At 42.3% G+C, this 24,121-nt stretch overlaps 1 protein-coding gene and 1 long non-coding RNA gene across 3 annotated transcripts in view; one reads left to right on the forward strand and one right to left on the reverse strand.

Moving 5' to 3' along the window:
• LOC307039104 overlaps positions 1-24,121 on the reverse strand; it is a 514,347-nt gene that overhangs the window by 37,643 nt on the left and 452,583 nt on the right. The gene's annotated exons all lie outside the window — the stretch shown is intronic.
• Positions 1-24,121, forward strand: part of cntn2 (contactin 2) — a 45,839-nt gene that overhangs the window by 10,060 nt on the left and 11,658 nt on the right. Inside the window, exons 2-10 of one of the 2 annotated variants that reach the window (XM_079680900.1) lie at positions 13,820-13,926; positions 18,991-19,161; positions 19,880-20,021; positions 20,939-21,114; positions 21,281-21,376; positions 21,549-21,761; positions 22,148-22,250; positions 22,462-22,643; positions 23,745-23,881. In XM_079680900.1, coding sequence (XP_079537026.1) covers positions 19,104-19,161; positions 19,880-20,021; positions 20,939-21,114; positions 21,281-21,376; positions 21,549-21,761; positions 22,148-22,250; positions 22,462-22,643; positions 23,745-23,881 — 1,107 coding nt within the window. In that variant the 5' untranslated portion in view covers positions 13,820-13,926; positions 18,991-19,103. The remainder of the gene's footprint in view (positions 1-13,819; positions 13,927-18,990; positions 19,162-19,879; positions 20,022-20,938; positions 21,115-21,280; positions 21,377-21,548; positions 21,762-22,147; positions 22,251-22,461; positions 22,644-23,744; positions 23,882-24,121) is intronic. The other variant, XM_079680899.1, reaches the window with a different exon arrangement.

Genomic DNA, 24,121 nt, shown 5'->3' on the forward strand with positions numbered 1-24,121 from the left:
CAAGTGCAACATCGACATTAATGCGTAATTCATTATAAAACAAAAATGTAATATTTTTAAATCTGATATGGGCCATACATAAGTACAATTTTGAATGCAGGTGTTTTACTGACCCAAGTAAAATATCAGAGTACTTTTATCTGGAGATGATGACACGATTTAGCTGTTATCACTAGACACAAGCTGCTCTTTAAGACGGACCAAGGTAGTTACAGTGAGTCATGATCTGGGCTTACAGTAAAAAGGAAATATGAGCAGCACAGTGGCAGCACTTAGCTTCTGGTTGAGTGCCATCTGTTGTATCTGTCCTTTATTCCCTGAGTCCCTCACCCTCACATCTAGACGGTCTGCTCTGCTGCTCCACGTCTCCATATCAAGGCTGCTATCGATCCAAGGTTTGAACTGACCAGACTCCATCTTCGGTTCATATGACAGGCTGTGAGCTGCAGTGGAACAGTAAAGCCTTTCCTCAAACCTTCAGAAGACTCATGTCAGTGTGCCCAGCCTGCACAGCAGCTCTTTGTCTCCAATAAGTCTTCTGAAGGTCAGCCTTCCATGTCAGTCGTCCTGACCGACGTGTCAGAAAGATGTGGAGCGGGCAGTGAGAGGAAATCTTTGTTCTGCTCACAGGAATCATCCTGAGAACTGAGGGCACATTTCAATTCTACAGTCAAATTATCATTCATTTGATTCATTTATACTAGACAGATAGTATTCATAGTTCATACATTCGGCCCAGGACTGAAAAACTATTTTATTTTTTACTATTTTTGTCTTGGAACATCAGTGTTGTTAAATGAGGTGTGTAAGTCTAACTACTTACTACAATTGTACATCCAAGCTGAGCTGGAAAAAGTGTACAGTAAAATACTGTATGTCAACAGGAAGTATTTGACTACAATCTGTTATACAGCCATGCTCCTCATATGATTCTTTCTCTTATATCAGGGGTCGGCAACCCGCGGCCCACGGGCCGCGTGCGGCCCTTTAAGCCCTCTGCTCTGGCTCCCTTGAGCTTAGACAAAAAAATAAGAAGGAAATAAAATAAAAGTATTTGTAGGACTATTTATATTTTGTTGCATGGTTGAAAATGTTTCGTATCTTGTATTTTGAGGTGATACTGTGACACATAAATAAAAAACAAAACGGTTTTAATTAAGTCAACTAAAATATGCGTCACATCCTGCTACGGTCCCGCGCGAGCGCCTTTTCCTGCGGGTGAATAACCTGACCCCTGGCTCGATGAGCGAACTATGGATAAATCAAAGAAAAGTACCGGAGGAACACAGGATTTAATTCTGTGTGGACAGAGTTATATGCTTTCACAGCAAACGATGCTGGTTTACCGGTATGTTTGATATGTAGAGAGAAGTTGTCAAAGGTGCTGCACTGCAGCCTTTACGTATCGAGAAACAACGGGAACAACACGGAGAGGAAGACAGCTGACGATCTTCAGTCATAATTCAATGGGGTATGTAATTTATTTCAGAAAACACTTTTTGTTATATTCCATGGAATGCTCTTAACATCCCGATAGCAATGAATATATTAAATGCTTTGACAATAAATATATACAAAAATTAATCTCTGGAAGCCGTAGCGCTGTAAAAAGCACGACCAATCATCTGAGCCGGCCCGGCTAAAATAACTGGATGGCCTACCTGCCTGTCAGCCTGTCAGCCTTCCATCTGTGCACACATTTATCTCGTGCCCTCATTGGTAATGTGCGCGTTCGTGTGTGTTGGAGGAGGGGCTCTGTGAGGAAGTCTGAAGGAAGAGGCATATTTTTCCCGGTTGTGTATTTTCAAATTCTAGCGCACTCGAGCTGGTTTCTCCATTCTTACCTACCCTACCTTTAACTATTTTTAGGGTGCAGCTATATGTTTTATTTATTTCAAAGTGGGCCCATTTTAATAATATTTTTTTTCCTTCAAATGTGTAGAGGACTCCCCAAGTGCTGTGTTTAATTTATTTTAAAGTAGACCAGTGTATTATTTGTAATTCTCCTTATAGGAGTTCTTTGTTTCTTATTAGATGTTAACAGTTTTATATAATGTAATAAATAGCCTAATAAATGCAAAAAAACTGTAGTTTTTGTCTGATATAACAATAAATACAACTTTATTAGCTATCAAGCTATGAAATATGTTTTGCGGCTCCAGACAAAAAAAATGTTTTGGAAAAGGAGCAAAATGGCTCTTTTGGTCAAAAAGGTTGCAGACCCCTGTCTTATACCAAATGGCTGCAAAACTATGACATTCCCATCCGATTGTACATTCTTTGTGGGGCTAAATTAAAATGATAGCAGATACTACATCTTCTTTTCCAAAATTGGATGGCAGAATGCCTAGTTGAACATTCTTAGAAGATGTTGACACTTTATGTAAATATAGCCGCCCACACTCCGGGAACCAGGCTTTGAGCCATTCCTCACAGAAACTGAACTAGACTGAAACAAAAGAGCATAATAGAGTCTTCAGTGACAACACAGTGAGAACACAGCAGGAAACATGCACACATCAGATACATGAACATAACCCAAAGCCTCTGTAGCACGTAGATCTTCACTTTATGACCAAAATGATCATCAGGATTATCTTTGATCAATATTGAGATAATCACTTGTTCAAAGGGTTCAGGGTCCACATCGTTTATTTGAACGTTCACAAAATAACAAGAGCATTGCTTTAACTTGCATGTTGGGATACAATCCTGATAGCGGACAAATGCTACAAATCATTCGAAAAATGATGATCTTCAATAACATATAAATACAGAAATATTCACCTGTTGTATGCTACATGTTAAAGGTAAACAAACCAATTCACTGTATTTTGAATGGAAAGTTAAAAGGATATAAAGAGGAGACAAAATGTTGTGCTCTTGTAAACATCCATTACACAGAATGGTGTTAAAACAGCAAAAAGGACACAACCACCAAACATGTTTGAAGAGTAAGGCTTCAGGTTTGAAGGCAGGTCGGCAGTTTTATGCGGAGCCCTCGCTCTGGAAGCTCGGGTTCAGAGGAGCTGTAGCTCATGGGTGGAGCAGAGAGCCCCCCATGCTAGATTCAGGAAAGTTCTTCACCGGCCAACACTGTTAGTTGCAGATGCAGAGGCATGACGGCTCACAAAAAAGTAAACTCAAAACATCTGGGACGTTGCATGGTGGCTGGCCGTTAGTTTGGTATTTGCTCTATTTGATGTGTAGCAGCATTTCCTAGAAGTGGAGATGTGTTCTGTGTTCTGTCTACACTGTTGTTCTGAGGAACAGAACAGCTCCATCCTCTGAATCACAGCCACTGAAGCACCTCCCCTCCTGCACCAGATTTACACCCATATACACCATTAATACACAACATTAGTACACCCATATTACACACATATAAAACCAATATTACACTTATTACATCCATATTACACGTTACTACACCGACTTTACATCCATATGAGGATTAACACCCACACATTGACACAGTCTGTCAAATGACTGTGTTCACATAATACAGAAACCATTTAAGGGTTAAGGAGTGGAGGTCCACAGAGAAAATAAAAACACTGTATCCAGCAGTCACTCAAGTGCACACATGCATGACAAATATCTGACTGTAATGTGAGTCTGATCTCTGCCAATCCCTGCCTTTCTCATCATGATTCATTCAGTGCTGGTTCTTTTCTAATACCTCACCAATACTGTTTGAGGGTCATATTTCATTGTTCAAATGTTATGACAATGTTTATATATTTAAGCAATAGCTCACGACAGGCCGTGGTATATACTCATTATATCACAGCTAAGGGGCGTGGTTCGGCCCGACGCGAAGCGGAGGGTCGACAACCCCCTTAGCTGTGATATAATGAGCATATATCACGGCCTGAAGTATTATATATATTATATATAATATGTTATTATAACTTAATACTTTTTTTAACGCATTTAAGATATGCAACACTAAGCTATCTGTGGCTCTTTCCTGCTGTAACGCTGCAGATTTCCCCTCTGTGGGACTAATAAAGGTGTTCTGATGACGGTCCATGATATTCGTTTTTGGAATAAATGTAACCAAAGGATCTAATGATTGAGATATTTTACAGCCCACATTTAAATGTCCCAATAATGCTACTTGGGTGACAAAGGTCCCGTTGAAGGGAAGGTCTGCAGCAAAATACCAAACTGAAATATGTGGTTAATATACTGCCGCTGGTGTTCATCTGTTGGTCAGATTTTGTGTTTGAACTGTCCTCTCTCTGCCTGCACGTGTTCTTCTTCTCCTGGCTGTGCACATTGTAACTGATGAGCAGACAGCAGTATCACAGGCTGCTCCTCCTCCAGGGACCCTGGTGGCGCCGATGCCTGACTCCAGAGGTCATGGTGTCTGGGTCTGTGTCTCAGGAGAGCCTGGGTGCCTCCACAATGATAGACAGGTTGGGAGGGGCAACTTATTTATTCTAATGGTTAGGGATGTCCCGATCACCTTTTGCTCCCGATCCGATTCCGATCATTTGATTTTGACAATTTGCCGATACCAATTTTTCCCGATCCGATCTTTATGCAATGCATTAAGAGAAAAAAAAGCATTCAAGTTGTCCCTTAAGGTTATTTTTTTATTTAAATTGGATATTCTATCCAACATGGATATAGCTTCTTTCTTTCGCAGCAGCATTGGATCAGTTCAGTTGTGCAGCATTGGATCAAAACAAAATAAAGCTTATCAGTACTCGTTAGCTTACTGCTACAATTAGACACTGCGCCCTGCCCACTCTGTTGCCAGATTTGAGAGAAATAAGCAACCAGGTCTATGAAAACAAGCCCCAAAGAAGCAACACATACATGATGTTCTGTAATTTGAAACCAAAACTAAGGCCTCAGGATGACTTTCAGACTTGAACATGGTAATTTTTGTTTTGTAACATTGAATACAACATTTAAAAAAAAGTATTTACATTTTTTTTTTTTTTTTTTTTTAAATCCCGATCCCCAATTTTTTTCCTCCCGATTCCGATCTTTTGAAAATCACGTGATCGGCTCCAATCCCCGATCACATGATCGGATCGGGACATCTCTACTAATGGTGGCTGCTTCATTGCTCGTTGACACGGGGTGCAGAGATAAGCACAAGTATCTCTGGCAGTATTTACAGTAGTTGCTAAAAATCTGTTTGCGACTGTTAAAAATAGCCCTGTGTCTTCATAATAACACGCAGTATCAGTGGAATACTAGCAGGCTTTACAATAACTGAGCGTACTCTGTAGGAGTTTTGATAAAGCAGCACTACACTAGAGTTTAAAGGCGTTACCTGAGTCAGTACACAGACCCAAAACAATGTTCAGATATCAATATAGCTTTTAAAAAGGAGCTCTCTCTTTATATGTCCCTCCCCTGTGTGTCCTTTGTTGCTCACTTAATGCATTTTTACAATCAGAGACCCTCTTGCAACAAGATGCCTTCCACAAACACATTTCCACATTGTATTTGCAGTCTGCAGAATGCACCGTTGTATTATTTATTCTGTAGGTGGTTCTACAACCTTGCTGCTCATTTCAAAGGTAAATGTCTAGTTTTAGCAAGCATTCAAAGCTTTTGCACACAAGCTAGAGTTTCACTATCTTTACCCAAGACATTCATTAGCAGATAACTCTTCCAAATCTTAAAGCACAATGGAGTGAGGGACACCTCTCGGTTTAAAGCAAAACCTAAGCCAAAAGTGTTTTGTTTACAAGTGGGATGACATTTGTGGGTATGTCACCGAAGAGGAGCTAACTATCCTACTTCTCTCTATATTCCACTCTTAGAGTCTTTTAAGTTTTCATTTGTCTCTCCAGCTGAATGGATTTGAACTGGATTTCCGCCCTCATTGCTTTTATTGGATCATGGTTAGGAAGGGATATGTTGATGGTCATTATGGAATGCTTCCATCAACCAAAGACAGTTTCAATGTTTATACGGGCGGTGAGTCTTTTTTTTAAGAAAGACTTGAAACTTAATCTTTAAGTTTGGTCCAGGCTCTCGTCATCTCACGCCTAGACTACTGCAACTCCCTCCTGGCTGGTCTACCTGCATGTGCCATCCGACCTCTGCAGCTCATCCAGAATGCAGCGGCTCGTCTGGTCTTCAACCTTCCTAAATTCTCCCACACCAAGCCGCTCCTCCGCTCCCTTCACTGGCTTCCAGTAACTGCTAGCATCCACTTCAAGACACTGGTACTTGCGTACCATGCTGCGAATGGATCTGGCCCTTCCTACATCCAGGACATGGTTAAACTGTACACCCCAGCAACTGCACTCCGCTCTGCATCAGCCAAACAGCTCGCTGCACCCGCACTGCAAGGGGGACCCAAGTTCCCATCAGCAAAAACACGTGGGTTTGCTATCCTGGCTCCAAAATGGTGGAATGAGCTCCCCATTGACATCAGGACAGCAGAAAGCTTACACATCTTCCGGCGCAGACTGAAAACGCATCTCTTTCGACTCCACTTCGAGCAATACAATTACTAACAAATAATTGCTAACAAATCACTTATATACTAATAAAGGACTGGCTTATCTAAAGCCAGTTGAGTAGCGCTTGAAATGTTTTAGCTCTATGAAACCTGATGTACTTATATGATTCTGTTTTCTTCAAGTTTGTATCTTCTTGGTCGAATGCACTTATTGTAAGTCGCTTTGGATAAAAGCGTCATCTAAATGCAATGTAATGTAATGTAATGTAAGATGCTCCTTTTTTGTTGCCAAATGCCAGCACAGCCTCAGGAACCTGTTCTGTGGGACTGCTACAGTTTATATCTCTGACTGAACGGATGTGATTTGATCTTGCAGCAAATCCATTCTAAAGACTTTCAATTCAATCAATGTCTTCATTTGTCAATGCCTGCTTGAAACTCCTGTAAATTAGGAAGGATTTCATTATTTTCTTTAACTTGAAGGATGACTTACCAAGATTCAATTTTTTTATAAAAAGTGTTCCCTTTTTCGTCTAAAAGTAGGACCAAATGTGTGTCACTCTGTGTGAGTTTTGGGTCACTTTTTTGATTTATTTCCTTCACTGAGACATTCAAAAATTAAGGCTCAGAAGGAGAGAACAAACACAGTGGTCTCCAGGAACTCCAGTGGACAGCCGGTCCATCCATGGCCCTGAGTGACTGAGCTGAGTCCTGCTCTACCTCAGGTCAGCTGTGAGACTGCAGGCTGGACAGGAAGTCAGAGGAGATCCTGGTGACTACTGAGAGGAAGCACTTACAGGTATGTCTGAGGGCAGAAGTCACACATCCGGGATATATAGGCCAAGACACTTATAATTGCTTATACACACACACAGAAAGAGAAAAGGAAAGAACAAACAGGTGGTGAAGCAGAGAGAAGAGAGTGGAATAGGCTGTGTGTGTGTCATATTGTAAGCCTGCATTTTATTTGTAGTGGTTTTTTTCTACCAATTAAATAGTTTATCTTCAATCCAGGAGAGCTTGTTTGTCATTTTTGAGCACCATTTTTCTGCCTGTCTAAGTGAACTCTCTGTATTTGGCTCTGCTTGAATCGGGTCAACACGTTTTTTGGACAAGTCTAATTACCTTTGTGTGTCTCGGATCAGGTTTGACTCTCCTCACTTTCCAATCTAAATGTGAGTCTCTTTTTGAAAAAGCATTCATGCAGGTTGGTGTCTAGTTTGATTTGGTTGCTCCAAAACTCGGGACCTCTAATCACGACCAAAATGTTTATTGTCTTTGTGATTGACTAATCTTCATCAAATGGGTGTTTCTTTGTAAGAGCTTTATGTGCTAAGGTAGAGAGGACGAAAAGCTTGTTTGCATCAGTAAATGTCTCCTCAGTTCTCAGGGGGATTTGAGGGGTCTGCTGCAGTGTCCTAGTGGTCAGTCACTGTGCCGTTGATGTGTGTGAGTATCAGTGCAAGTGTGGATTGTACTTCATTGTACCCTCATAGACCCACTATTGTTCCCCAATGATCAGACACACACACACACACACACACACACACACACACACACACACACACACACACACACACACACACACACACACACACACACACACACACACACACACACACACACACACACACACACACACACACACACAGATAATAGATGTGTTTCTGTGTCATGATGAAGTCAGCCATAGTGTGCATGAAGTCATCCAGCTCAAAGACACCACACTCCCCTTGTAGTGGGGGGGGGTGTCATACAGCTGGGTAAGGGCCCCTCCAGATCTGTATCCTTCCACTGGATGGATGCCTGGGTACTGGCTCAGGACTTCTCAATATGTTCTGTCTCCGTTGTATCCGTGTACAGGGAGCTGAACAGATCATTGATGTTCCAGTAGTAGTGGTTTTCCCTGCATGGGGTCAGTCAATGAACGCCTTACTTGCATAACATCATGAAAGGTGTGTCCTGTCCGTTACCCTGGAGGCTCATTAGGTGCAGGATCTGCTTGGTGGTCTACATTGATATGGTTCATATTTCATGATGCCTTTATGCCAGTGTTTCTCAAACATTTTCATACCAAGGACCACTTAACCAATAAAAAAACACTCGCGGACCACCTAACTCCACAAATATCCCAAAACACATCGTCTTTCTAGAACAGATTACAAATCGCCTGAAAATGGTACATACAAGTGGCAACATGTGTGATGAACAGTGTTGGGCAAGTTACTTCCAAAATGTAATATATTACATATTACTTATTACTCTCTTTTGAAAGTAATAAGTTACATTACAATATTACTGTCTCTGAAATGTAATGAGTTACACTACTTTAGTTACTTTTTAGTTACTTTCACCAAAATAACCGCAAAAGAATAGCTAGGTATTTTAAATGCTAAAATGTAGTTTAGTGCAGCTCATTATGCATCCAGTTAAGGGCAATGTGGTATAGCATAACAACTGTGTAGGCCCTTAAGGCTACTAACAACTTGTATTACAGGGCTTAGTTGAATACTCGATACTGATTGTAAATTCTTAACATGTGACACGTTGTTAATACAGCAGTACAGACCGCTGTCAAGGACTATAATGAAGGTTAACATATTGTAAATCAAGGCAAATATTATTTAAACCATGCTCATGGTTTGAAATGGCAAACATTGAAAGGCAAAAGTATTATTAAAACCATGTATCCTACTACATCATCACCTTGGTCCCATCATATACGCTGGGAAGAGAATATTTACTGTGCTTGAAAACTGGTATCACATCATCATGTGAGGTTGACTTTGTGACCTGGAGAACATTTCAGCTGCAACATCAGCTCGTTGAAAATAAGCTTGGGATATGAGATATTTTTGTAGCCATTCGTGGTGAAGGCATCTGTGCTATTGTATGCATTATTTTTGACCCAACATTTCTACAGGCATGTCAGAATATGGTACTATTTTCACATGAATATTCTAGCCATTGTCTATTTTTATACCACAAGCTGCAAAATGACCGCCTTACCCCACTGTACAGGCGGGTAGTTGTTTAGATATACCTGGCACCTGCGGGCCGCAGAGGGGCGACGTAGTTTCGGGTGACGAAGACTGCTGCTCCGGGGCTGGCGAGTCAGGCAGGAGTAAGCTAGTGTCCACAACGGAGGGTAAAGTGATGTCCGCATCTGACCTGTTGCTACTGTCTGCAGTAGATGCAGTGTTGCTGGCGTTTCGTGATGGTTGCTTTAACCATTTTCGTATAAATGATTATCCACAGATCAGATGTGTGTCACTGCTGTGGAAGCACTTTGGAAATGATGCACGCGCAGCGGAGCAGGTCACGCGCACCTGACACAATTTGTTGTTAGTATTTTTCGCTACGTTCTCTTTTTTGAATGGTTGCATAACGTTCAACTTCCCCGAAGATCTCGACGCGAAGCCTGAAGGGTAAACACCAGGTTTACTAATCTATCCACACAATTTGTCGGGTTTTGGAATGTCTCGCTATGTTAGTACATTCTTAAAAAACAAAACACCTTTTAATTTCGGGTTAAAATGTGTTGTAACTGCGTTACTGAGCATTGTAACGGGTAATATATTACCCACATTTCATTAGTAATGCGTTACATTACTTCGTTACAGCAAAAAGTAATATATTACTGTAACTCCGTTACTTTTGTAACGCGTTACACCCAACACTGGTGATGAAGGTGTTGCGCTGGGCTATATCATGCATTCGAAAGTGAAACTTAAGCTCGCTCCATTGCGGAGATATTCCCCCGAGAGTGCGGAAAACTTACATTTATTTATTTATTTCCAATATGAAATGTTACCAATATACTCACGGACCACCAGTGGACCACACTTTGAGAAGCACTGCTTTATGCAGATCAGAGCAGAGTGCATTCTGTTAAAGGCTGACAACATTAGCTTTTTAAAAAACGTATTTCCTAGTGCGGCTTTTAAAACGTTATTTGTTCATTATTTGTTGATGACAGTTTGGAACATTTGCCAGTGTGTTAGTGGTTAGTGATGTTTGTGATGTCAATTAATTAAATAGCGCATACCGTTTGGATGATTAGCGCTTTACAGAAAGTAAAAACATGCTTTTCTCATGAATGTTTTTTCCACTCCAAACTCGGTACTAAGTCAATCCCAAAATTCTGAAAACCTGACGCTTCCTGTTATTTTTACAGTACTGCGGGTACCACATACTGTAGGAACACAATTAATTTAAACAATTATCTTAATCGAAGTGTGGACTAATGCAATATTCACTAGTACTTCGGAGCTGCAGAGATATCAAGACCTACAAATCCTTAACAAATCCCATTTGTCTTGTACACATTCTCTCAAGAAATTAATTTGTTATATTTTTGAATGATAATGAGACTTATGATTCAAAATGAATCCCTCCAATATTGTAATCATATCCAAATTGCAATTTCAGTCAACATATTTGCAATTAGACCTTTTTTTTTAAATTGCTCAGCCCTAATTGTAAGTATAATTCAGTGGTGAAATCACATTTTTTTTACTTTAGTATTTAATAACTACAATTCTGGTATTGACAGCCTTACACATCGAAATGCAACAGTACAGATAACATTCATTGTATATCCCGCTTCAATGACTTTCCACCCTGCCTCTGAGGGTAGTCATCCAGAGCATGTGCCAACACAAGGTCTGTCTGAAGCGTACTCATATAGAGAGTCTTATCCTCATTCTGCCATAGGTGAATCACTCCGGTAAAGGCAGTAATATACTGTATAAGAGCATCTAGCAGCATCACTGACAATGACTATCAAGTGACATCTCAAACCTAACAATTTGATTAAAAGTAGAGTAAAAGAACCCCTCCAAAGCAGTGTCAGAAGTGTATTGATCAGAAATGCTGTATAGGGCTAAAGGCCAGACTAAGGCCAAGCAGCACTGCACTGATAGCAGTCTCTTGACTCAGCACATATTAATAATACATTAGATCAGCGGTTTTTAAAGTGTGAGGCGCGCCTCCCCTGGGGGGCGCCAGAGAGCTTCAGGGGAGGCGCAGTTTGAGAAAAAAAATAACGAAAAAAAGATGAGTAAAGTGACATTTGCACACTTTTGGCTGTCTGTGGAGACCGAGTTCCCCGACGTCGCCAAAAAGGCTGTAAAAGTGCTCCTTCCCTTCACCTCCACCATGTTTGAGTGTGGGTTTTCCGCATTGAATCTGATCAAAAGCAAGTGCCGGTCAAGGCTGCAGCCAGAGGATGATCTGCGTTTATTCCTGTGCATCAAAGACGCAGACTCATTGTTCCCACTAAAGTAGGGGTGAGTGTAATAAGGAGGCAAAGTTTCGTTCAGTGTGTTGCCGGGAGCATATAAGGATGTATCCACGATGTTGGATATTTTAAAAATTGAAAGAAAATATGTGTTGAGAACACGGCGTGCGAAAATATACGGGTCGTGCTGCAGCTAGATTTGCCTGTCCTCTGTAAGAAGGTGTCGGCGACTGACATTCAAGAAATAACGGCAGTCCACAGGCTGTTCCAACTTTAACAACTTTATTAACTTCCAGGGTAGTGAATTGAACATGTAATTGGGTTGTGTGGTATATTTTCATGCAAGCACACGCATGTTCCACAACACACAAACTGAACAACACTCAATTGTCCGATCGCTACCAGCAGTGTCCATGCGATTTTGTTATAACAACAAGTGCAGTTACTGATGCAATATGGTTGAGACCATTCAGGCTTATTCTAGAGAGGTGCAAGGAATAGTCCAAGTAGTGGGGGAGCTTTATACAATATGTTTAAAACATAAAGATAAAAAGGTTTTAAAATTATATTTATTGTTTAATATTTTAAGGAGGTGACGCTACTCTCAGCCAATCAAATCGGTGCAGTCAGTGAGTCAGCACGATAGATTCAAACACACACAGAGACGAGACAAGAGGAGAGAAACAGCAGTGATTAATTTCAAATGGCGGAAGGTAGACAGCGAAAACAGAGCATTTAATGACATTTTCTCTTACTGGACCTCTTTGAAATGCAATTGAATACCCCTGCATTATAGCAACAACAACAATAATAATAATTATAGCAATAATAATTGGGAGGGGGGGCGCGGCGGTTCTCATGTTCTCTGAGGGGAGACTCACCTTCCCACACTTTGAAAACCCCTGCAATAGATTAACCTGAAGAAGTTTGGCTTTGTGCCATGTACTTTCACAAACCAGACTGAGAAATCACTGTCTGCTCATTCAAAAAGGCTTCTGGTACTGTAGCCAAGAAATGACTTGGCAGGGTAAAACAGCATCAAGGAAGGGCAACATCTAAATAGAGTGTTTTAGGATTATTTTGTTAACAAAATAGTGTATCAATGTTTAAAAATGTCTCAGTTAAGCAGCAAATGCAACATGAAACTATTGATAACTAATTGAACATGTTGAACATGAGTATGCCACTGAGCTGTCTTTTACTGTAGTAGCAGCCCTTTTATTGTCCAGTCCTGATGAATATCGAGATTCTCCATGAGGATGAAACAATCTGAAGACTCTAAGAAGACTGCAAGACCTGTCGGGGTCCAGGTCTGGGGATCCTTAAGGCCCTGACACACCTACCCGATTTTGGGAGTCAGAGGCCGTCAGAGGCAGTCGGGCATTTGCGGCGCCCTACTCAGGTTGTTGTGTCCCGCACCGTTGTTGCTTTACGGCACATTTTCATACCTCCCGCGGCCGATTCAACAACATTCAACGTTGAATCGGCCAAAGAAAGTCGGCCAAAGAAATCACTCTGATTGGCTGTTGCCTCTTTTGAATGACGAATACACACTACTGCTGGTAAGGACAGTTATTGCCACTCGTCGACTGAAGTCTTTGCGGTGTGTTCGTAGGCGGGCGGCGTAGGCGGGTGGCGTAGCCGACGCAGTCGACGTAAGGCAAGGCAAGTTTATTTATATAGCACCTTTCAACACAAGGCAATTCAAAGTACTTTACAAAAAATGAAAGACATTAAGAAAATCGCATTTAAAATCAGTCATTAAAAAGAAAAGATAATGAAATAAATATTAAAAGAAAGAATACATTGATAAAAGTTACAGTGCAGTTTAAGAATAGTTCAATTAAAAGCAGCGGCAAAAAGAAAAGTCTTTAGTCTGGATTTAAAAGTAGTCAGAGTTGCAGCGGACCTGCAGGTTTCTGGGAGTTTGTTTCAGATATTTGGAGCATAATAACTGAACGCTGCTTTACCATGTTTACTTCTGACTCTGGGGACAGAAAGCTGACCAGTCCCTGAAGACCTGAGAGATCTGGATGGTTCATAATTTAGCAGTAGGTCAGAAATGTATTTTGGGCCTAAACCATTCAGTGCTTTATAAACCAGCAGCAGTATTTTGAAATATATTCTTTGACACACAGGAAGCCAGTGTAAAGACTTCCTAAACCACCGATTGTGCCAATCCAGAACAGATACGATCCACTGACCCAGAACCGGAGATCTCTTTCTGATGACCTGGATAACAGGGGTAAGGACCAATAGCTGGACCAATAGCTGCTCCAAAAGTAAAAGGCTAGAGGGAAAGCTAATGACTGGGCCTGAAACTCTAATTGTGGGTGACTCTGCTGTAAGAGATGTAAAAGGTCTGTGTAGTAAGAACAACACCAAAGTACTCTGTTTTCCCAAGGATGTGGTCTCTGACTTGGCTGAGAAGATCCTGCATATTGGGGCTGAACATCCGACTGTGAAGAATGTGGTACTGCACATTGGAACAAATGATGTTTTGAAACAAGAGTCAGAAGGGCTGAAAAAAGACTTTAAATGTTTGTTGGAAACTTTCAGCTCTCTAAATGCAGAGGTGTTCAACAGTGGCCCTCTACCGCCAGTCAGAAGAGGAGTGGAGAGATTCAGCAGACTGTTTGCACTGAACACGTGGCTTTCAACTGTTTGTACTGACCATTCTGTCCATTCCAGGAGGAATCAAAACAGGAGAAAGACACAACACATCGCTCAGAAAACCTTGAAAATCTATCACTGCACCCACCTGAGGAATGTCTTGATTATGGGACACAAATGGAGGAGTCCCCACCGCCCTTCACCCCCCCTATCACCTCTGAGGATACTCTTCCTTCACCCCACAGCTCTCTCTACTCTCCGTTTACCCTTTCACCCTCGCCCACCCTCCTGGAGATCGCTGAACACACGAAGGAGATACAGAGGGTTGGCACCAATTCCTTCCTGGAGTTCAAAGACCAAACTAAGGCGATACACAGGGTTGGCAGCATGTCCTTTACCCCCGCTCCTCAACGACGGCCACCAAAATCACCACAGAGACGCGCACCATCTCCCCCGTCTTCATCACCGTGCCTACGTCAACCACCTCCCCTCCCTTCCAGAAAGCATCTGCAGTCTCCGAAGCCTGATAAGGATGTGTGTGTACAAAACGCAACAAACTGTAACTGATATTTGCTGGGTCCAGGCTCAAGGGCGTATGGCACTCTCAACTTTTTCCAGGACATGCCGGGGCCCTGCCTGCCTCTAGCTTTGCCGATATCTGTGTTGATAGGTAATAGATTAAGAGCGGTAAATCAGCTTAGAAACAGGAAGTGCTCAAACGTTTGTGTGAGTTTATCAAATTTAGCAGTGATTCCATGTCAGCCACAGCTTGTCACAAAAAAATCTGACTGAAAGTGTATCTAACAAACTTAAACTAGCTTCATTAAATGTCAGGTCTTTGGCAAGAAAAACATTTTTAATCAATGATTTTATCAATGAGCACAATCTCGATTTTATGTTTTTAACGGAAACTTTGATTGAACAAAATAACAGTGCAGCTGTTCTTATCGAATCAACCCCTCCCAACTTTTATGAGTCAGGAAAGAATGCATAAGAAAGGAGGTGAAGTTGCTATTTTGTTCAATGATTCCATTCAATGCAGGAAGACATCTTATGGGAACTTTGCTTCTTTTGAATATGTGTCCCTTCAGCTGAAATGCTCCTCTCGAGCTCTGTTCCTAAATATCTATAGACCACCCAAATACTCTGCAAGCTTTTTTGAAGACTTTACCGAGTTGCTGTCTATAGTGTGTATTGACTTTGACCGTCTAGTCATTGTTGGTGATTTTAGCATCCATGTTGACAACCCCCAGGACAGAGGGGCTAAAGAACTGTTTTGTGTTCTTGATAACTATGGACTGACTCAGCATGTGACAGAGCCCACGCACAATAAGGGGCACACTATGGTATTAATTATCTCAAAGGGTCTGAATATCTCTAAGGTTGTGGTCACTGATGTTGCACTCTCTGATCATTCCTGTGTTTTCTTTGAGAGCTCTATTTCTGTTCACAAAATGTTCAAAAAGAGGTAACCACAAAGCGATATTTAACTGAAAATACTAGGGAAATGTTTACTTTATTTTCCACACCTGCCCCTGCTAACATCTCAATAAATGAGCTAGTAAATCATTTTAATTCAAACATTTAAAATGTTATAGATGCCAAATATCTCCATGGAGAAAGGTCATGACCGTGAGAACAGAAAAAAGAGAATGTCGAAAAGCTGAACACAGGTGGCGAAAAACAAATCTCCAGGTTCACTTTGAAATCTATAAAGACAGACTTGGCCTTTATAATTTGGAATTGAAAAACGCACGACAGTCTTTCTTCTCTGACACCATTACCAAAAACAAAAACAACGCACGTGCCTTGTTTGCTACCGTCGACAGACTAACTAACCCCCCAGTGTCAGTAGCCTCTGAATTTCTATCCACCAGGGCGTGCAATGATTTTGCCTCCTTCTTCACTGACAAAATACGTAGCGGACGTAAAAGTCGGAATGCCTTTGGTACGCGTTCTTTGGTCTCAGGTTGCCTTTAAAGGCCCCCCTACACACCAATCTGACACCAAAGAACACGTCCCGACGGAACCGACTGTTGTGTCGCCTCACGTCTCGCGTCTTGGCAGTCGCACTGGAACACACCGCAAAGACTCCAGCCGACGGCCAAGTAGCACGTACAAACTGCTTAGGGGTGAGTGGCAATAACTCTCCTTACCAGCAGGCGGCGGTAGTGTGTATTCGTCATTCAAAAGAGGCAACAACCGGAAGACTACTGCGTGATACACCGAGAGAAGAAGAACATATAAACAAACAACAAATAGCGTGTGCGTTCCATTTTCACTCTACAGCGAGAAGCTCATGGGGCTTTCCCGAACCTGTGTCGAGAGCTGGAGTTAAATGAAATCTCAGATTTGCTTGGGTCCCTCACTTCCATTTCGCTTCTCATGCACTGATTCGCTAGCTGAACAGCCAATCAGAGTGATTTCTGTAGCCGACGGCCTTTTACCGACAGCCTGCGGAAGGTGTCGGCACGGCCGAAAAGACACAACAGGGCGGGACACACCAATCCGCTTTTCCTGCAGCAATATTGTGACATCACCTAAATGGAAGGTTACAAATACTGATCTTTCAAACTGAAGTCCAGAAGACGTATCAGGGACAAACAAAGATCTGAATTGAAATGCACTTCCACAGATTTCCTGATATGCTCTCAGAGATTGAAAACCCTGGCTGGAGTCAGACATTTAGTCTGAATGCAAAGAACCCCTACAGTCGTACTTTTCAAATGTCAAGTATTTATTTTCTGCTTTTCAAAAGGGCAGCTTTACGCAACAGTGCTTGACAGGAGGAATACAACTCTGGTGCTTCATTCTACTATTAAAACCCACACAAACACTCATGTACACACAAAACACACAATCCCAAAATGCATGCATAAGGTCAGAGAATAAGGTGAACAGAGCTGACAACTTGCTGACCATTTGCACACTGAGAAACGGTACGGCTGAGGTCCGGCTGCTCACATACTTCATGTATGTCTGCCTGATAAAGAGAGCAGGACAGATAGCAATCCATGGTTGTGGTTGTATTGTCTGTTTAGCTTAGGAAGGTTCCTAACGGAGTTAAATGACCCGGAAGCACCTCAGTGTCAGCTGTGATAAGAGCTATTTGAATTCTCTATACTATAGGAAAGGATCTAAAAACATCCGTTATAATCTCCTTTAGTTTAGGATACACTGGACTAGGGCTGAACGATATACCGTGCCATAGCGATAACTGCGATATGCGCATGCGCGATATTCACATCGCAGGGACGTGCGTTTTAAAAATATATATTTTTAGGGCGTTCGATATTAAGTATGTAAATTAACTCAAACACGTCATGTTACAATTATTTTGCTGCTTGCTACAAAAGGAAAACTTGCGCGGCTCTCATGTCTGGGGTACTTGAGTGGAGTGACATGCAGGCTCTGAGTCTGCATGAACAGCAAACAACTATTTCAGATGCCTTTGCCGGTGTTACGGCTCCTACACACGGCGGCATGCGTTGTCGCTTGCCGGCGGGGGGGGCTGAAACTCGACCAACAACCAATCACATGAATCTCCCGACCCAGACACACAAGCACACGGTTTGATTGGCTAGAGCTCTTACTGGCATATGATTAGATTGGCTGACGCCTCCGTCGAGGCGGCAAAAGTAGAACATTGCTCTACTTTTGCAGCGAGCACCGCGAGAGAAGCTACGCTTTGCTCCCACAATGCAGTTTGGCAAATCGTGACGTCACCCCATTCAAAGTGAATGGGCAGAAGCGTTGAAGCGGCAACGCACGCCGCCGTGTGTAGGGGCCGTTACACCATATGAGAAAGGTTCAAAACGGCATAAAGGAGCTGGTGTATAGCTGTTCTTAATTTTATTTTTGATAATGTTGTTTAAAAGATGTCCACTACTTTGCTGCTATTTGCACAAAAAAGGTTTTAATTGTGGAATAAAAAGTTAAATGACCTATTTGGTCACGTATGTTAATTCCCTAATGTGATAATGAAGCTTCCTATAGTTTAATGTAATAGATTTAATAGCCAGATGCAGTTCAAACTATGATTTCTATCTATTTTTTTTTTTTTTTTAAACATAACGTATAATGTTGTCACAACAACATCTTTTGCTACAAATTAAGCTCTTTTAAACTAAGAATTGTAGTGAGATGAACGTATGTTGTGGTGTGTGTATGAGGGGCTTCATTGTAAACTTCAACATGACATGGCGAGGAAAATAAATCCCATTATCAAGATGTATTCTTATCCTAACCCAAACCAGGAAATTCTTCAGCCAAAGGTCACTGAGAAGTTTTCATGTAGACAGAATAGATGGATTAGGAGGGATGAAACCCTCTTTAATGGTCACACATGCAGAGCACGCAGCTCACAGGAAAATGTGTTCTCTGCTTTTAACCCATCCTAGTACCAGGAGCCACTACTCCTGGTACTAGGATGGGTTAAATGGGCAGCTATTGCACAGCGCCCGGGGAGCATGTTGGTATCTACCTTGGTTAGATGTGAAACAACATTGAATTTAACATGAATGAATGACTAAAGCATGAACAATGAGAATAACAACCCCAATAGAAATTGTAATACATGTATTATGTTCTTAAGGGGAACATACAGATAGAACATAACTTGAATTGATTCTTGATTGTTATGCTGATAAATGTTAATATTTATATTGACTGTAATCTTGTTCTTCTTTCCTCACAGGAACAGAGTGAACGCCTCTTCTTCCTGTGAGATCAGGTGGTCAGGTGATCAGGTTTGATCCCCTCTGCTCCCGGTCTGTTCTGATCCTCCAGTAACGCAGAGAGATCCAGAAGATGGATCGCGTCCTGTGTCTGCTGCTCCTCAGCTCAGCAGCTCTGAAGGAGGCTGCTGGTAGGTTCCCCTTAAAAAACACACACACACACACACACACACACACACACACACACACACACACACACACACACACACACACACACACACACACACACACACACACACACACACACACACACACACACACACACACACGCTTATCCATGTGGGCTTTCAGACTGATAACATATCCAGAGTTGGTGTTGATGATTGCATTAGAACTAAGTTTAGGCTAAGGGACGATTGAAGTGTTATGGTAATTTAGGATTGGATCTTCGATTCAGGATTCGGAACTGAGTAGGTGTCCATCTGTGTGCTAAATATGTTACCACCATAACGTTTCTGTCAAAATCTGACAAATTAACAAATGTACCGTTGAAACAGTTATTTTATGTATTCATTTGAGAAATGTTACCCTTTCCTCATTGGTCTACTCTAGAGAGATCTGATGTTGTCATGCAAAATTTGGAATGCGAATGAAAACTGGTGGAGAGAAACACACATCGAGAGTCTTACTATAGTGCAGCAAACTGACTTCATGCAACATGTAACATGCTAAAGGTGTTCAATACCAAATGCTTGCTCATTTTACGTCTTCGCAGGCGAAATTATATATAGATAAAGGACAATTTACATACAAATCAGAAATACCTTTTCTATTCTTTATTGAATAAATATGTCCTTAGCTCACCTGTGAGAAATCTTTATCTGTCTTCAAACACACTGTTGTTTTCAGGTGGGGACGTGTGTGTGTCGGGTCACGACAGCGGGCCAGTGTTTGAAGATCAGCCGAATGGTTTAATCTACCCCGAGGGTCTGAGTGAAGGCAAGGTGACCCTCAGCTGTCAGGCCAGAGCCAGCCCAGCTGCCTCCTACAGGTAACACAGACACACACACACACACACACGCACGCACGCACGCACGCACGCACACACACACACACACACACACACACACACACACACACACACACACACACACACACACACACACACACACACACACACACATTGATGGGGCCAGGTGGACCAGTTCCCCCAAACCTGCCTACGAATTGGTAAATACCAGTGAACTAAAGTCACATGATCTTCATGTTTACAAGTTGTGATACTGTAATTCCGCACAACTAGGACCACTGGAAAATAAAGTAACTGAACATGTAATAGTCTTTTCATGTAAACAACTTAACAGTGTTGATCAGCAAAACCCTGATAAAGGTAATCAGAAGGTCAACATGGATCACAAAAAGCATTAAAAATAGACATTTAGTCGACAGCAGGATACTGTGTGATACTGATGTCAGACACAGCTGATACAGACTCTGAAACAATGTTGACCCTTCTTTCTCTGTGGTTTCACCCATGACACAGGCATGACCTACAGCAGTGCATACTGTCCACTTTTATGTAAATCAATCTGTAATGTGAACAGCTACACTGGAGAGTAAAACAAGTCATTATTTCATATATTTGGACATATGAATATGTAAAGCATATTTTGGGTTACAATTGGGGAGTTTAGATAAAGCACAAAGAGGTGAACATATAAAGAACATTCACAAAAGAGTGAATGTTGTGCAGATTTTTTGACATACTTGTAAACATATAACATTGTTCTGTTTTCAATCTATCTTTTTTGCATGTTTGATTGTTACACAGCTTTAGTTTGGCATTTCAAATGTATTTAGGGCTGCTTAGAGAAGCTTAATAACTCTTAATGGCATATCATTGAGCTGACACGTCAGAGCTTGTCCACTCTGTTTATTATTTCTTGTTCCCTGCTTTTTGCCTTGCAGGTGGCTTGTGAATGGCACAGAGGTACCGCTGGGTTTGGACCTGCGTTACAGCCTGGTGGCGGGCAGCCTGGTGATCAGCAACCCGGAGTCTGTGCGAGACACCGGCTCCTATCAGTGTCTGGCCATCAACCGCTGCGGCACCATCATCAGCCGGGCAGCTAACCTCAAGTTTGGCTGTGAGTGAAAACAATGAGGCTGTTGACCTTCGACCTGTTGGAGACAATGAGAGGGCAGAGAGAGCAGGCATAAGATAGGCCACTGTGAACTTTGCTGCTTCTGTTAGGGTTTGTGATCTATATTTTTTTTCCAGAACTTTTTCTTTTTCTTTGCATGTGTCTCTAGACCTCCATGACTTCCCTCCGGACAGCAGGAGTCCTCAGACAGCGTATGAAGGCGTAGGAACCTTCCTGGCCTGCCAGCCCCCGACACATTACCCAGGTACCCCCTCTGCCTCCAGCTGATAGGGAAGGGTCAAAGGTTACAGTGTTGTAAATGAGCAGAATGATCAACCTATTTTGCGATACTGTCGAATGTGAAACAAATGGTTATTGAAATCTGAGCGCTAGTTATTGTAATTACTTATGTGTTGCAACCTGTCCCCCCCCCCCAGCTCTGTCCTACCGCTGGTTAATCAATGAGTTTCCCAACTTCATCAAGAAGGACGACGGCCGCTGGTTTGTGTCACAGGTCACAGGAAACCTGTACCTGGCTAAAGCAGAGCCCAACGACACCGGGAACTACTTCTGCTTCACCACCATCAACATGGACATCAGCACCAAGAGCACCTTCAGCAAGGCCAACCTGCTCACCGTGCTGCCAGACGGTAGGAACAGAGAACTGATGATTCAGTGTGACCATACAGAGACCAGAGAGGGGTATATTTGTGTTGGAAATGCATTGATAACCTGTCTCAAGGTAGTAACTGAGTTATTAAATAACCCACTGGTTTGTTGTCAGGCCTGTCTTATCTGACTTCGAGGTTTGAACACTGATTCTAATGTCATACCTCAGGTTCGATTTTCCAAATACATTTTTGGGGGAAAATACATAGAAATGGCCTCCACCACTATCAGAGGCGATGTCCCTAGTGAACTATGTTTGAAAATATGACATTACAGTAGGGAGTGCATATTTTCCAATGAAGTTGTGTATATAGGCCTAATCTGAATGGAATTTGAACTCAATGTTTACAAATGTATTTTATTTCAGCCACTCCCAGGAAGTCAGCTCCTATCATCAAGGTGCGCTTCCCTGCAGAGACCTATGCCCTGGCAGGACAAACCACGCAGCTAGAATGCTACGCCTATGGAAAGTAAGGTTTCAACTCACTGAGATGTGCTGACAGCTCTGTATGGTTGAACAGCTGTTCCTGTCGAGCTTTAATAGGTTTTACTTTTGACTTGTACTTCGTTCTTTCAAACTCTTTTGTACTCTACACCAGCTGCTCCCTATGCTGTTCCATTTTGAAAATACCATTCTTCCATTTCTTCCGCTGAACTCCTCCTTCTATTTGATGCTCATAGTCCGGTTCCTAAACTGCGCTGGAGGAAGGTTGACGGTTTGATGCCGTCCAAGGCAGGCTCCAGTGTGGAGGGCCCCGCCCTCATCCTGCCAGATTTATCCTTCGATGATGAAGGTGTTTACGAGTGTGAAGCCTACAACTCAGAGGGAAGAGACATGTACCAGGGACGCATCAATGTGCAGGGTAAAGAGAAGATCCTTCATGAACATATATTTGTCTAGCAGCAAAGATTTTGTATCAGGTTTATCAGGGAGGTTTTGACGTTAATTTGACCGCAGTCTCAAATGTTGGTCGGAATAGTAAATAAACATCATGGTGAATTGAATGTAAAAAATGTAAAAGTCAGAGTTTTATTAGGGCTGACCTGGGGGGGGGGGGGCATTAGATGTCATTTTTACCTTCTAGGATCACTTCAGTTTATTAAAGGTGTCATGGTGTCATGGCCATTTCTACTGATCATAATTCCATTGTTGAGGTCTACTAAAATACATTTTACATTGTTCAACGTTCCAAACTCACATTGGTTTCTCATACAGCATCTCTGTATAGTATGTGTATTCACTCTCTGTCCTAAACGCCTTGTTGGAGCTCCTGCCCCCCCCCCCTCCCTATGAGCCCACTGTGCTCTAATTGGTCAGCTCGCCCACTCTGTTCTGATGAGTCCACCACCATTACAGCTGAACATCAGTGATTATGTGTTACAATGGCGTTTGTTAGCAACCAGAAAATGACACCAGTAATGACAAACAGATGAGAATACTGCGTGGGGTCTGGGTGCCGTGTTGGCGGGACGTTGCGGGGCTCGCTGCTCCGCCCTTTGGGGCTCAAGGAGCAGACAGTGTGAGCTGTATTAGGTGTTGTTTCCTGGTTGCTGCGTGGGGTCTGCGAGACAGTGAGACTCAGGCTGAGTTCAGGCTGAGAAATCCGCAGAGCCGCAGCTGAGAAAAGATAAGCCTGAGTGAGTGTGTGTGTGTGAGGAGTTACGTCACTATGCCCGTTTATGTCACTATACTCAGGAAGTAAACAATGGCAAAAAGGGAAATCTCCAACGAGGCATTCTGGGGCAGCATAGACAGGTCTTTTCTGTGTTAGAGTTTTACTCGCTACAGGGTGTACTTTGAGGGTTTGTGACTCTGCAGACCATTTACATGCATAAAAAGCTACATAACACACAAGGGGACGGGTAATAACCGGAAAAGCATGACATGGGACCTTTAAAGCAGTTCTCTTCGTTGCATGTCATCTCCTGCCTCAGTTTGACCTCTGTTGTTCCCTGACCCTCAGCCCAGCCGGACTGGTTGCAGGTGATGATCGACTCGGAGGTGGAGATCAGCTCGGAGCTCCTGTGGAGTTGTGTTGCCTCGGGTAAACCACGACCCTCCATACGCTGGCTCCGCAACGCACTGCCACTCAGCACACAGGTAACACACACAGCACAGTGAGAATACACCACACACAAAGTGATGGAAACTAGCACGGCTGTTTTTAGATTTACCGTGACACTTCCACTGATAGTTAATGATCAATCACTGAAGAGTGTAAATGTCCAAAGTTCTTGTTCTTTTACTTGAATTCTCTGTAACGGGAACAATTGTCAATCCAAAGAAATACATTTAGCCAATAAAAGGTCTGAAATGTGTTATAAAACAAAGGGAATCCAC

This window comes from Notothenia rossii (genome assembly GCF_949606895.1).
Source record: "Notothenia rossii genome assembly, chromosome: 5".
Taxonomy (NCBI): domain Eukaryota; kingdom Metazoa; phylum Chordata; class Actinopteri; order Perciformes; family Nototheniidae; genus Notothenia; species Notothenia rossii.